Genomic DNA, 14,569 nt, shown 5'->3' on the forward strand with positions numbered 1-14,569 from the left:
TGGAAGAAGGCCAGCCCGTCGGAATGGACCCCGACGCAGGTGACGACGACGACATCGTCGAGGATACCGACGGGGCCCCTGCTCTCCCGTCGGGTTCCCCTCTGCCAGCGCCGCAAGACAACTCGGCGGCCATTTTGTTGGCCATACAGTCCTTATGCTCCGAGATAAGGACGAGGCTACCGTTACCGACGGAGGAACCTCTCCCGTCGGGGGATCCAGAACCGGGACCTTCTGGTGTTCCCCCTACCAAGAAAAGAAGGATCCATCCACCACCTCCTTTTCAACCGTCGCGCCCCTTCCAGCCCTCCTCCCCGTCCACCCGAGGGGATGATACGGGGACTGACACGGCAGCGACGGGTACGGACGACGAGGCATACGACGAGGACTTTCCGTCGTCGCCTCCCACCAGGGCCTCTCCGCCCGACGAGATCGGATCTTTCCACTCCATGATCTCCAGGGCTTCCGAGCTTTTCCAACTCTGCCCTGAGGAGAAGAAAAAGGAAGGCTTCCTTTATCAGCGGCGCGAGGCCAAGAGGAAGACGGTCCTCGCAGTGCCTCTGTTGGACGACATTTGGGATGAGGGCCTTTCCCTCCTCAAGAACCCTTCCACGACGCCAGCTAGAAGAGACCGGTACGAGAAAAAGTACCGGGTCCCGGACACGGCCCCCCTATGCCTCCGGGCGCAGCCTACCCCGGACTCCGTCGTCTCCGCGGCAGCCAGGAAGAAAGCGGGGGGGGGTGCGGCCTCCACATCGACTTCCCCGCCGGACGGCGAGGGAAAGAAATTGGATACTATGGGGCGTAGAGTCATCTCGTCGGCAGCGACGACGATTAAAGCGGCCAACGCCTTGGCTATCGTGGCCCGCTACGACAGGGAGCTCTGGTACAAGATGGCTCCCCTGCTGGATTTTCTACCGGACGACAAGAGGGCGGAGGCCCTTGAGATCCTGCAGGAAGGTGAGGTGGCCTCGGACCACGCCATCACCGTGGCGACGGACATCGCCGACACTGGATTCCGCCAGCTGGGCAACGGTGTTTGCCTTCGACGTCGTGGATGGTTCAAAGCTACGGACTTCCGGCAGGACGTCCAGACCAGAGTCCTGGACATGCCCTTCGACGGGAACAACCTGTTTGGCAAGACAGTGGACGATTCCCTTCAGGCCATCAAGGCGGATACTGAGACGGCCCGGGCCCTTGGAGTCCTGCAACGACGGACGCCCTTTCGGAGCGGCGGAGGCAGGGGCGCCTCCAAAGGTTCCGGCGGCGGTTTCGCTTCCTACCGTCAAGCGGCCCGCTCGTCGTCGCAAGAGGCCTACAGAGGACGAGGCAAGTCTAGCGGACCCCGCCGTCGTCGCCAAGGAGGTCAAGGCGGCAAGGCCGCGTCCAAGCAGGATTGAACCGGCCGTGGGGTCGGGCCCCCACCCAAGCACCCCGGTGGGAGGCCGGCTGGCGGGCTTCGTCAGCGTGTGGGAGTCCATCTCCACCGACCGTTGGGTGCTGGACGCCCTGGCCCGGGGCCACGCGCTCGAATTTCAAAGAAGGTGCCCGCGCGTCCCCCCCGTGGCCAGGAAAGAACTTCACGTCCCTCAACTTCTCCTGGAGGTAAAGGCGATGCTCAGAAAGGGCGCCATCGAACTCGTCCCAAAGAGGCTTCGGGGCTCCGGAGTCTACTCGAGATACTTCCTCGTGAAGAAGAAGACGGGAGGATGGCGCCCCATCCTGGACCTGCGACGTCTGAACAAGTTCATCAAGGCGCAGAAGTTCCGGATGGTCACCCTCCAGCACGTCCTGGGTCAGCTGGAGGAAGGAGACTTCCTATCGTCGTTGGATTTGGAGGATGCCTACTTCCACATTCCCATCCTAAAGGGGCACCGCAAATTCCTCAGATTCGTGGTCCAAGGGCGTCATTACCAGTTCAAAGCCCTTCCCTTCGGACTACGGTCGGCACCCAGGGTATTCACCAAGTGCCTTGCACCGGTGGCGGCGCAGCTGCGCCGCGAGGGGATCCACGTCTACCCCTACCTGGACGACTGGCTCATCCGCGCCAAGACGAGGGAGCTCGCCGTGGTCCACACGGCAAGGACCGTCCAACTCCTCACGGACCTGGGATTCTCCGTGAACTACGCCAAATCCCACCTGGTGCCCGCACAAGTCGCACTGTTTCTGGGAGCGAGGCTCGACACAGTGTCCCTTCTGGCCTCCCCGTCGGAGGAGAGGACCAGGACCATCTTGGGCAAGGTGCAACGGATGTTGGTGGCCGACGCGGCCAAAGTGAGGTCCATCAAGTCCCTCCTCGGGATGATGTCTTCCTGCATCTACCTCATTCCCATGTGCAGGCTCCGGATGCGCCCGTTGCAAGAATTCCTGGATGCGCGCTGGATCCAGACGACGGGCAGCTTCGAGGAAAGGATCAAGCTCGACGAGAGTTTCCGACGAGCGATACGGTGGTGGGTCACCCGCGCGCATCTGACGGCGGGCATGGACTTCCAGACCCCAGCCCACCAGGAGACTGTGACCACGGATGCCTCCCTGGAAGGGTGGGGAGCGCACACCGAAAATCTGCACGCAAGGGGACTCTGGCTCCCGACGGAGAAGTCCCTACATATCACGCGTTCCCTCCCTTGCCTCTGCTAATCCGGCTCGTCAACCAGCTCAAGAGGTCACGGTGCAGGATGATCCTCGTCGCACCTGCGTGGCCGAGGCAGATATGGTTCCCGGACCTTCTGGACTTGTCAGCGTCCCCGCCGATCAAGCTGCCGGCGGACGCGGATCTACTCTCCAGGGAAGGAGGCGCCATCCTCCACCACGACCCGAAGTCGCTGAACTTGCAGGCCTGGCTCCTGCAGCACTAGAGTTTGGAGGATACGACATACCGGCCGATTGCAGAGAGGTTCTTGCAAAGGCCAGGGCGTCCTCGACTCTTAAATGCTACGGACACAAATGGAAGAGGTTCTCTGTCTGGTGCCACGCACAGAAGATTAACCCTCTACGGATTACGGCTCCCCAAGTACTGCCGTACCTGCTGACGCTGGCCAAAGCTGGTCTGGCACATGCGTCCATCAAGATTCATCTTGCTGCGATCTCCCGATACACCAGAACCACGGGCCGGACGTCCTTGTGGTCTCATCGTCTGGTGAAAGAGTTCATGAAGGGACTGTTCAGATCGTTCCCGCCGGTGAAGGCTCCGGCCCCGGCGTGGGAGCTCAACGTGGTGCTGACCAAGCTCATGGGACCTCCGTTCGAGCCTCTGCACTCGGCCCCGTTGAAGTTTCTATCGTGGAAAACAGCGTTTCTTGTGGCCATCACCTCCGCACGACGAGTGGGAGAGATCCAGGCCCTTTCCTGCAAGGCCCCGTACTTGACTTTCCACGACACGAGGGTAGTGCTCAGGACGCACCCCTCCTTCATGCCCAAGGTACCGTCGGACTTCCATCTCAACGAACCCTTGGTGTTACCTGTGTTCTTCCCGTCGCCTTCGTCGCCGGCTGAGAGGACTTTGCACTCGCTGGATGTAGCTAGAGCGCTGAAGTTCTACGTAGACCGCACGAAGGGTTTTCGGAAGACGTCACAACTCTTTGTGAACTTTGGACCTGTCAATCAGGGGAAGGCTCTCTCGAAGGCTTCCATCTCCAGATGGCTCTCCGGCTGTATCATGTGCTGTCACCGGTTGGCAAACCGACCGCTGCCTGGCCGTCCGAGAGCCCATTCCACCAGAGCGATCGCAGCTACCACGGCGTTCCTATCTGGTGTGCCCCTGCTGGACATATGCAGGGCTGCTACGTGGAGGTCGACGCACACCTTCACGAAATTCTACTGCGTCGACCGGGATTCCAGGGAGGAGTCCAGGGTCGGCCAAGCAGTGCTGCGCAACCTGTTCGCCTGAGGTGAGCCTGGTGAGGAGGTAAGATGCTTAATGTTGAGTTGATGTGATGCTTAATGTTGAGCCTTTGCCACCTCCCGTGGTTGTGCATGTGTGTACTGCTATGTATTCTTTATTCATGAGCATGTGAATCCATGCCAGACCCCATGCTGGAGAAGGAACAAGTTACTTACCTGTAACTGTTGTTCTCCAGCATGGGTCTGGCATGGATTCACATGCGAACCCTCCCGCCTACCCCTCTGCGGCTCTTCACTTGGTCATACTGCCACTTCACGTGCTTCCAAATCTGAAGATGGCTGCCAGAGGCGGTGCTTAGGTAGAGGGCAGTCATTGGCTGTGGTCAGTATGACGCAGAGACCAGTGATTGGTTATTACTACGAAAGACAGATCAGAAACGAAACTGATACTGTTTTTTTCTTTACCGAGGATTCCCAGCCTGACGACGGGGAATATTCATGAGCATGTGAATCCATGCCAGACCCATGCTGGAGAACAACAGTTACAGGTAAGTAACTTGTTCCTTAGCCCCCCTATGTTGATTTGTCCCAATTTGTCTTCCAAGAGTTCAATGCAGCGATCTGCCTCCATAATATTCTGGGCCGCACATCTTTGACATGTATCCATAGAATCCTGTGGCTCATTGACGATTGCTGCTGCGTCTTCTTTTTCCTTCGTACTTCCCTTCGATTTGTACGAAATCTGTTTCCGTCTGTGAAACACTACCAGCGAGTTCTCCAGATGCACTGGTCTGAGAGCCATCCACTTTTGTGGAAGTCCTCCTCTGTATCACATTGCTCCCCTGAAGCGACTAGAAGACGTGATACTAGACCACCCTGCCGAAGTGGGGCTTGCCTCTGGTGGGATTCATCTTCCGCTTCCCCCCCTAATCGCTCTCCTTACATGTGAATGGAGAAATGGTCCGCACCTATCATAAACTGCCATTCAATGCTGATATGCTGTGGAGCAAAAGGTAAGCTGCAAATGTGCTTCGACTACTGTCGACCATCTGCATTCATTTCTTAATTGGTGTGTCTTTAGGCACCAGTCACTGTGCACAGGCCACTTGAGAGTCCAGAGAAGTAAAATAAATAAGCATTGGCAAAGCCAACCATTTGGGGTTTTCTTTAGGTCAAATATGTTCACCCTATTCATTTATATTTAATGTGACAAGAATTTAGACTTGCAGAATAATGTGCTAATGGTCATGGTACTGGCATATATGTAGCCCTCCACAAATACCAGGAAAATTTCAAGGTCACATATACTTTCTATGACAATATTATTTTCCCTCAAACAGGTGGTAGCACAGCGCTTATGAGCCATACATAAGAAGGGGAAGGTAGGCATAGTAACACAGGGGAGCGGGAGGTAGAGGTCACCTACTATCTTTATGGTGCCATATCCGAAGCTGACGTGGTTATTGTGCCCATTCGACAGCCAATTTGAAAGAGCCAAGTCAAAAGCAAACAAGGACTTGACGAAGTGTCAAGCCCCCCCTGGAGGAACCGGGAGACAGAGTACGCTCAGGGAAGAAGGAAGGCAGACCGGGGAGCCGAGCAAGGAGAAGGTTGCTGTAAAGCTGCTCTGGTGTGCAGGGACAGCATGGTGAGCAGCAAGGAAGATGCTCCTGGCATCCCCAAAGGTTGACAGCCATGGAGGAATGGTCCTATGCCGACAATTAAGAAGCAGACACGGCAGAGGCGTCAACCTCCAGAGATGATAGAAGGAAGCAGGGGAAGCCCCACCGGTGACGGTAGGCGCACGGTACGTCCTGAGAACTTCGTGGACCACACAAGAAGGTATACTGAAGAGAGGGGAAGACGCCTGGGGGCCTGTAAAGTGGCAGAGAGAATCTGAAGGGGGAAGTAAGCAGACGGAGCAACATAACTGGGTCTGGGACTCTATCAAAACACATTTGGAAAATCTATTCTGGTGAATAATACCTGACGGAAACCTGTACTGCGAGTCTGTGACCCGCACCCATCCAAAGAGAATAATACCTGGCAGAGCAGTGAACTAAGTTCAGCAGAATACTGGCAGAAACCGCAGTGCGAGTCTGGGACCTGCACCCATATAAAGAGAACTGTGAGAGTGATGGACAATAAATGCTGTACTTGGCAGGCGAGTAAACCAAGGCTGTATGTGGCACTAGGGTCAGGGACCCACCACAGCTTGGGAGTGCATCCAGGCTGTGCTTCTTTGTCGCAATACCTGGTGGGAGGAAACCAGGTCTGCCAACCAAGGTCGGGGACCCAGCACGCTTTGGGAGCGCATCCAGGCTGTGCTTCTTTGTTGCAATACCTGGTGGGAGGAAACCAGGTCTGCCAACCAAGGTCAGGGACCCAGCACGCTTTGGGAGCGCATCCAGGCTGTGCTTCTTTGTCGCAATACCTGGTGGGAGGAAATCAGGTCTGCCAACCAAGGTCAGGGACCCAGCACACTTTGGGAGTGCATCCAGGCTGTGCTTCTTTGTCACAGTACCCGGTGAGAGGAAACCAGGTCTACCAAGCAGGGTGAAGGACCCACCCCAGTTTGGAAAAGACGTCCAAACTCCTTTGTTTTTGTAACTGTGCCTGGTGAAAAGGAACCAGGTCTGCCAATCTGAGTCGGGACCCAGGGACAGAAATGAAGCCTGAAAAGGGCAACCAGAGAAGAGAATGTTCCCCAACAAATGGTTGAACTTTACAGGAGGCCTGCACGAGGCCCCAACATTTCAAGATCTGAAGATTGTCCAGGGGAAGGGTGCCACTTTTGGGCTAGAAAGACCCTCTTTTTCATTTAGTTTCCACTTAGAGTGAGTGTGAGGGACAGAGTTAGGATTCTTATATTGGACATTGGGATTTTTGCTTTTGACATTCTGACTGTAGTTATTTCAGTTGTGGCCGGGTGGCCCCTCTTAAAGTTAGGGTGAGACCGGGTTGTCTTTTCTTTTTTGCACTTAAATACAAGTTTCTAATGATCACCATGGCCCCCCTGTGTCAGAGTCTTACTTCTGCACCATAACACATGCCAACGAGAACTGCAGAACAGCACTATAATTTTACGAACATGTGAAGTCATTTCCAGCGCAAAGCTAATGGCAATACCTTTCACTTTCAGATAACATACTGCCAAGAGTCTCACTGTTTTTTACATGTAAGTTAATGTAACTCTGGTTTCATTAAGAGCGACTCACTGGCCATGACGTTGTTTGCTGACGGATGTGTAATTCCTAAAGCTCCTACACCCCTCTGGTTAATATTTGAAGTGTGTCGTTTATTTAACATGAATATTGTCACGTTCTAGTGAGTTTGCATGTTTTATGTTCTTCATGTGAGCATTCTTAGGGGGTGTCGACCACCTGGGGACTCTTACGCTTAAGGGCTGCATTTCATGGCTTACTCGCTGAAAAAAGTGCATTTCTAGTTATAGGAGTCTTGGACTGCAAACAGAGGTCCATATTTTTGGAACATCAGTGCAGATCATATCGGATGTCAACAATCATAATGTTTCATTTGATGCTCTACCCTCAAACATCCTGAAGCCCTCTGGTGCTGATGTTCTGGCTTTTCGTCCGAAGGCAGTTGGCTTTGTTAGACCGACTGTTCATTGCTGTGCTTGACTTGTAATTACAAAATGTGATTTTGTTTTCGTCAAACCTATTGTCTCACGAGTAAATAAACATATGGTTGTTTAATCTTCACAGGAAATTTTAGTGTGTGGCCATTCTCTGGAAGTGAACATGACCACAAGCTTGGACTTTTTCCTGAGCGTGTCTCAAGTCCAACTCCTACAGCAGTTACTGCAAGTGAACATGGGTGGTTTGGAACCTCCAAGCAAGTCCAGTGAGGTACGGAAACCAAAAACATGCTTTGAGATGGTATTTGTTTTTTTATTGCATGCACTCTCCTTGAAGAAGAGGCTTGTGGGGGGCCTATGTGAACCCCAGCTGTGTGCTCCCAGTTGCAAAACCCAGATTTAGGTAGGCACCCATCTCTCCCGAGGATGTGACAAATGGTAGGATTTCAATGCATGGGACTCACCTTGAGGATGTTGGACGCTTCGTGCTCCCTCCAAAGGCTTCTACTCCCCCTCAACTCTCGACGGAAAAGCCCCGTTTGCTTCTTCCACAATGTCAAATTGCACAGGAAGCACAAAGAGTTGCATAATATGGTAGTTTAGCCATAAAACTCCTTTTCTGCTCCCAGCTCAGTTTGTGCAATCCTGCTTGTAGTGGCTGCTTGCATCTGATCTGGGTTCATGTGATGGTCTCCTATTGACTGGTAAATCCAAACTGGATCCTGTTTTTTCAACTTACCTGCATTTCACGTGACTGGACTCTAGATGGTACAGAAGGTGGCCGTTCACGTTGCTTCAATCTGAGCTCCATATTCACCCCCCCCTGCCCCGCCTTAACCCTATTCATGTGTTTGCTTGTTTTAAGCTTCCAGTCAGTCATGCTTGATATTGAACGTCATTTACAGCCATTTTTTGTACCTGGTTGTCAAGGAAGACATTCAGACCTGTTTGCTGTGTTGGGTGGCCTATCTAAATCTCGCTGGTTTCAGAAGTCTGCTTCACCCCCCCTCCCCCTTTATCATAACCTATCCCGCCATCTCACGTAGTATGCAGTATATGCTCAGAAAAGCATCCACACTGGCAGACCACTCAATAACAGGCACAATGGAACTCGCTATTATATTACATTACATGGAGTATAAAGTTGTAAGAAGCCCCAGTGATTGTCATCCAACCTCCTTGTGTGATGCAGGATTCTTCACTAATTAGTGCACTTTTTTGTTTTAAAGTTTTGTAATGATGACTTTTTGACTCCCTCATGGTGGAGGCTATTTTAGTTTTTTGTCCTTTAGTGAGTATTCATGTTAAATAATCACTTCCTTGATTACTCTCCTTCTGCCTCATATACATATATATACACACACCACCAAGAAAGTTATTGTGGGTTTAAAAAGGTTTGAAAAAACCCTTTCACCTGAAATGTGAAAGTAGGAAAGTCCATTTGAGCCAAGTCGCACATTCCACAACACCACCTCCAATTCTGACTTGCAAATGCCTGTCTTTGGTTGATTAAGCTATGTATAAAGTAGCACTGCCCTCTTAGACAAAGACAATTTCCTGGAGAAAAGGGTTTGCATTTGTGCTCATTTGCAGCCCACAATGCCTTGCTGTTGTGGCTCAGAACTGGAGGTGAACTTCCAGCGATGGCTACTAGGTGGCATTGTGGAGTGTGAGAATTGGCTCAAAATGACTTTCCTATGTATTTATATATATATATATATGAGTAATTTCAGCAGTCACACATAACACAGCGCCACCCAGGAGCCATCACTGGAAGTTCACCTCCAGTTCAGAGCCATATGGGCAATGCATTCAGAGTATGCAAATTACCTAGCGTCATTTACTATGTCAGTCTGCTGCATCTTCCCCCATATACCTGTCTCAACTACACAGCATAGACTTGCCTGATTCTTTCTATTCTGTTTTTCAGTTCTGTACTCTCTCAATATATGTCTTGCCGAACCAACATATATTCCAAGTTTCCTGCTGGTTCAAGCACTGGACTAACACCAGCAAAGCTATGTTGGATTTAAAAGGCTTGTAAAAAACGAACTTTGCTTGAAATGTGAAATCATAATAAGCCATTTCAACCAAGTCACACACAGCACAGTACCACCCAGTAGCCATCACTGGAACTTCAACTTCAGTTGAGTGCCAAATGGGCAGTGCATTGTGGGTATGCACATTTGTTTAAATGTGAAGCCTTTGCTCCAGGAAAATGTCTTTTTCGATAGGGCAGTGCTATGTCATACATTTCATTTGACTACAAAGCATGCTATGATGATCCCGAATATGGGTAAAATAAGTCGGCAGTTACCTGAACGTGGAGGTGAAGAAATCTGGGAGCACTTGAGGATCTCCCTTTCCTTTTTTCTTCCTGGTCCCCCTATCCGCAGTCCCGTTTCATTTCCACCCCACTTTTCTCTGTGCCATTGAGGGAAATCTTCTAAAGGAGCACAGGGAACCAGGGCCAGGGATTGAGTGGGAGGGATATGCCAGTGATGAACGCTGCTGAAACTGTACCGGGTGAAGAGGCTTCTGCTGGTATAGCCCAAGGAGTGTGCCCTGTGCTACTGCTATTGGGATATGTGTATTCACTTTGTTTTGGGTGTCAAGTCTTCCCTATAGAAATCTTAAGTGCCAGCATCTCTAAGATGTTTCTCTTACCATGCGCTATGGGATCGGTTGCTTAGGAATTGAAGTCATTTGAAGATTTTCATTCGGCTCTGCCTTTTAACCACCTTTTTACCATTGGGAATTGGCATTACTGTTACTTTTCTACAGCAGCTGCTTCTGAAAGGTTAAGGAAGGCACTGAAAAGACTCTGCGATATACTGGAGTGTAAGACCAAAAGTTCCATCTTGTACTTCTGGTGCAAAGCCCTGTGTATTTCCTTTGGTTTAGTTTAAACAACCTTTTCTGATGGAACCTTATAAAAGGCCTCCTCAGGAATGCAAACACTGAGTGCGCCCTGGAGAGAGACTGAGAGGAGGGTTAGGAGCTGTGACAAATCTAGCGATATCGTCACTGCTTCACTAGAGGGAAGCTGGTCTTACGTGGCCAGGAAACGGCAGAAGTTACCTGACTCTGCCCCAGAGGTTGGCTATCTGCGGCAAGACCACATGGGAGAAGTCCAACTTCAGGGAAGCAGGGTATGGACATTAGACCAGAATCATTCTCTACCTGGTTTCCTTGATAACATCCATCTGCCTTTTCCCCATTCTTGTGTGGCATATTGTAGGGTGGATAAAGAATCTCAGTTGTTTACTGGTCACCAACCATATGCATACCTCCACCTTAATGCTGAGACAAGGAAGCGAGATAGAGGAATTAAGATCACTAGAAGCGGCAAGCCCACACTGCGTTCTAGTCGTTGGAGGATGTTAACCAGTGCTGCGACTTACATGGGCCCCCCTTCTTTTAATAACACTGAGCAGTAAGTGCTGTGACTTACATACATCTCCCTCCCTTTAATAACGTTAAGACAACAAGTACTGGGACTTATGTACACCCGCCCTTTATAATAACATTGAGACGAGGAAGAGGAATGGAGTGATGAAGATCACTAGGAGCGGCAAGCAAATGCTGCATTCTCGTCATTGGAAGATGTTAACCGGTGCCAAATATGGAACACCGGAACAACATGAGAGAGTCAACCCTCCCAACGCTGGTTGGGACACGGGAGGAAAGTGAACTGCAGACCAGAGTGAGGAAGCTGTTGAGGACAGCCTCCAAGGAAGTCAGGTGGAAGAGTGTTTGCTGCTCTGCCATTCCAAACAGCATGAGCTGCCGAGCAAAGGAGAAGGCAAGGCAGGAACCGAGAAGCCGACGAGACACTCTCCCAGGCAGCAGGCAGACAGCGGAGGAAACAGTGAGACAATTAGTTAGCCCAGAGAAGGAGATTGGGATACCGGGGCACTTCAGAGCAGATGCGCGTGTCATTAGTAAAGAGCAAAAACCCACACAAGGGAGATGGGACATTTAACACAGTTGGAAAAGGATTGGTGGTCCAACAAATGAAAAATATAGTTGCCTGGATACAGAAACGAGTGATTGCTAATGAGTGTGTACCTGGGATTTGCACTTGAATATTGAGAGGACTGAAATAGCCCTGGCAGCAGAGTAAACGAGGCACTTATCGATTCTGCGATGCGCACGCAAGTGAAAAGACAAAAAGCCCTGACAGGAGATGAAACCAGGCATACGACGAGTATGGGACCTGCACCCAAGTAGCGAAATAAAACCCTGGCAGGAGATTAAACCAGGGATTGGAGAAGCGGGACAGCGACCCCTAGGAAGTGCTGAGAAAACAGTTGAATAACTCCCCCTTTTGAATTGTGGACAAAAAGAGAAGAACCAAACCCCTTTCTGAAAAAGAGATCAGGGGTCCAGAGAAAGAACTTTAAATTGTTGTGTAAACAGAGAAAACTCAAGGGAAGAGCCATACCCTTTGTGCTTGTGGACATATGAGAAGTGACACTTTGAATAACCAGAAAGACACTATGGGAATGGAAGTCCCTTCTCTAGTGGAACTTTTTTCATTTTTCTTTTCTGCACCTTAAAGACTTATATTTGGAACTTTGGACGGAAGCTAACTCTTTTTGCTTTAGACATCCTGACACAGACGTTCCTCCATTTTGTTAGGTAGGGAAACCCCTCTTAGAGTCAGGGATAGGTTGGATTTCCCCAAACCCCTCTTTTTCTTCTGATGATAAGTCTTTATTCAATACAAAACTCGTTGCGGTGTCCGAGTCTTACTCTTGATCCATCACTGAGCCTTTGTGTGAGAACCTTCTTTTAGGTCTGGGTGTGTGGACTCCGCTGCTTGGTGGCAGCCTTTGTTTTTAGATGGGCACAGCTGCTGTACACTGGAGGTGGGCCCGCCGGGAAACCCTGTGTAAATCTAGTAATGAGTCTAACGTCCATTGATTGTTCCTACCAGTAACTGATTGTGATAGATAATGTCATGGCTACTACATACCACATAGAGTGAGGACAACAGTTAATTTATCTAGACATGGCCTGGTTTGTTAATGGTATCTTGAATCCACACCTAACAATAAGCCATTTAAGAAGACTGCAAAATGTGAATGGAACATCACCCCCGAGAGTTGAGTGTCGTCCGAAGGTTGCATGAATGCAACCCTCTGATAAGAAGCTTTGTTGAGCACTCAGCATTCAGTTTCCCTACTACACCTGAGAATTTGTATTCTTGGCTTGTCATATCTGGTGACAGGTTGAGTAGCTCAGCAGAAGATACCAAACAAGAGAGGAATCGAGTGGAAGCGCTGCTTGGCCCAGCACTCTTTCAATATTTCTTTCCACGGGGAAGCTTTCCCCGTTATCTGCTGACACCAGATTTCTATTGATCAGACAGAGACCACGACATAGTGCCCTCTTCCTCTGACTCAGGAGGAGCAACCCCGTTGTAAACTCTCAAGAATGAACTACTTCCAGGAAAGCCTTGCTGCCTAGTCCTAGGGCAAACCTGACACAAAGATGCAGACCCACCAGACAGGGATTGCTCCGACAACTGGCTGCACCCGAGGCCCGTTGTTGCTATCCAAGGCAGAGAACTAAGCTACAGTGTAATCAAACCTTGTGCCCTAGGGAGGCATTGCTTGACCCAATGACTGCACTGGCACCATATAATGAGGCAAGAGCATGTGAACGGAGACACTTGGTAACTGGCAGAGTCTACGGCCTGCAGTTGCACCGATTAACCTAGGGTTAAGGCAACAAGAACACGAGAACTGGTGCCCTCATCTGTCCTGCAACACTAATTGTGTGTGACCGAGCACCACTGCTCAGGTGCCTGCATGCTGAGTGTATCCATACCTGTGTTCATCACTGGTAAGAGTGCCTGAACAGTATCAATCACCGGATCAGATGTTCTGCAATACGAGGAGGGACTGATCAACATCCCAGCATCGAGTAACTCTTGCCTGTAAATGCACCCCACCTGTCACTGGTGGAACCAGAGCTCAAAGGCTTAGCACACTATCACAAACAGGCCCTTGTAGACATCATTGGGTAACCTTTAAAAAACCCTGCACCATCCTTGATGAGAACACTAACCTCGTGGAGGTGAGTGACAAATGCCCCCAGGGACCTGCTTGAGTGTGCTCCCACTAGGTCTGACCCGTTTGCCTCACTCTGGTTTATTACGATGCCCCTTGCCAGTCTCTTTCTCCCTTGGTTGCTGCTTCCCTTTCAGCTGACAACCTCTTACAAGGCCCTCCCCACCAGCTGCTCTCATCCTTTAGGTCAAGAATACAGCTGGAAGTCATATCCCCAAGTATGATTTAGTAGGTAGCGAGCGATGTAATCTGCTCCATGGCGACACGCAATGGGCCACAGTCAGCCTTCTGTAATCTGCTCCATGGCGACGGGCCACAGTCAGCCGGCTGTAATCTGCTCCATGGCGACGTGCAATGGGCCACAGTCAGCCTTCTGTAATCTGCTCCATGGCGACGGGCCACAATCAGCCTGCTGTAATCTGCTCCATGGCGACGCGCAATGGGCCACAGTCAGCCTTCTGTAATCTGCTCCATGGCGACGGGCCACAGTCAGCCTGCTGTAATCTGCTCCATGGCGACACGCAATGGGCCACAGTCAGCCTTCTGTAATCTGCTCCATGGCGACGGGCCACAGTCAGCCTTCTGTAATCTGGGCCACAGTCAGCCTTCTGTAATCTGCTCCATGGTGACACGCAATGGGCCACAGTCAGCCTTCTGTAATCTGCTCCATGGAGACGGGCCACAGTCAGCCTGCTGTAATCTGCTCCATGGCGACGCGCAATGGGCCACAGTCAGCCTTCTGTAATCTGGGCCACAGTCAGCCTTCTGTAATCTGCTCCATGGCGACACAAAAAGGGGCCACAGTCAGCCTGCTGTAAACTGCTCCATGGCGACAGGCAAAGGGCCACAGTCAACCTGCTGTAATCTGCTGCATGGCGACGCACAATGGGCCACAGTCAGCCTGCTGTAATCTGCTCCATGGCGACACGCAATGGGCGACAGTCAGCCTGCTGTAATCTGCTCCATGGTGACGCGCAATGGGCCACAGTCAGCCTGCTGTAATCTGCTCCATGGCAACGCGCAATAGGCCACAGTCAGTCTGCTGTAATCT

The 14,569-nt window shown here is 51.0% G+C and overlaps 1 protein-coding gene across 7 annotated transcripts in view; it reads left to right on the forward strand.

Annotated features, from left to right (window-relative positions):
- VPS13B (vacuolar protein sorting 13 homolog B) overlaps positions 1-14,569 on the forward strand; it is a 3,421,660-nt gene that overhangs the window by 2,557,826 nt on the left and 849,265 nt on the right. For all 7 annotated transcript variants that reach the window (XM_069621427.1, XM_069621422.1, XM_069621424.1 and 4 more), the window contains one exon: positions 7,566-7,709. In XM_069621427.1, the coding sequence (XP_069477528.1) occupies positions 7,566-7,709 (144 nt within the window). The remainder of the gene's footprint in view (positions 1-7,565; positions 7,710-14,569) is intronic.

Source organism: Ambystoma mexicanum, chromosome 5q, assembly GCF_040938575.1.
Source record: "Ambystoma mexicanum isolate Mex_15411 chromosome 5q, UKY_AmexF1_1, whole genome shotgun sequence".
NCBI classification, from domain to species: Eukaryota; Metazoa; Chordata; class Amphibia; order Caudata; family Ambystomatidae; genus Ambystoma; species Ambystoma mexicanum.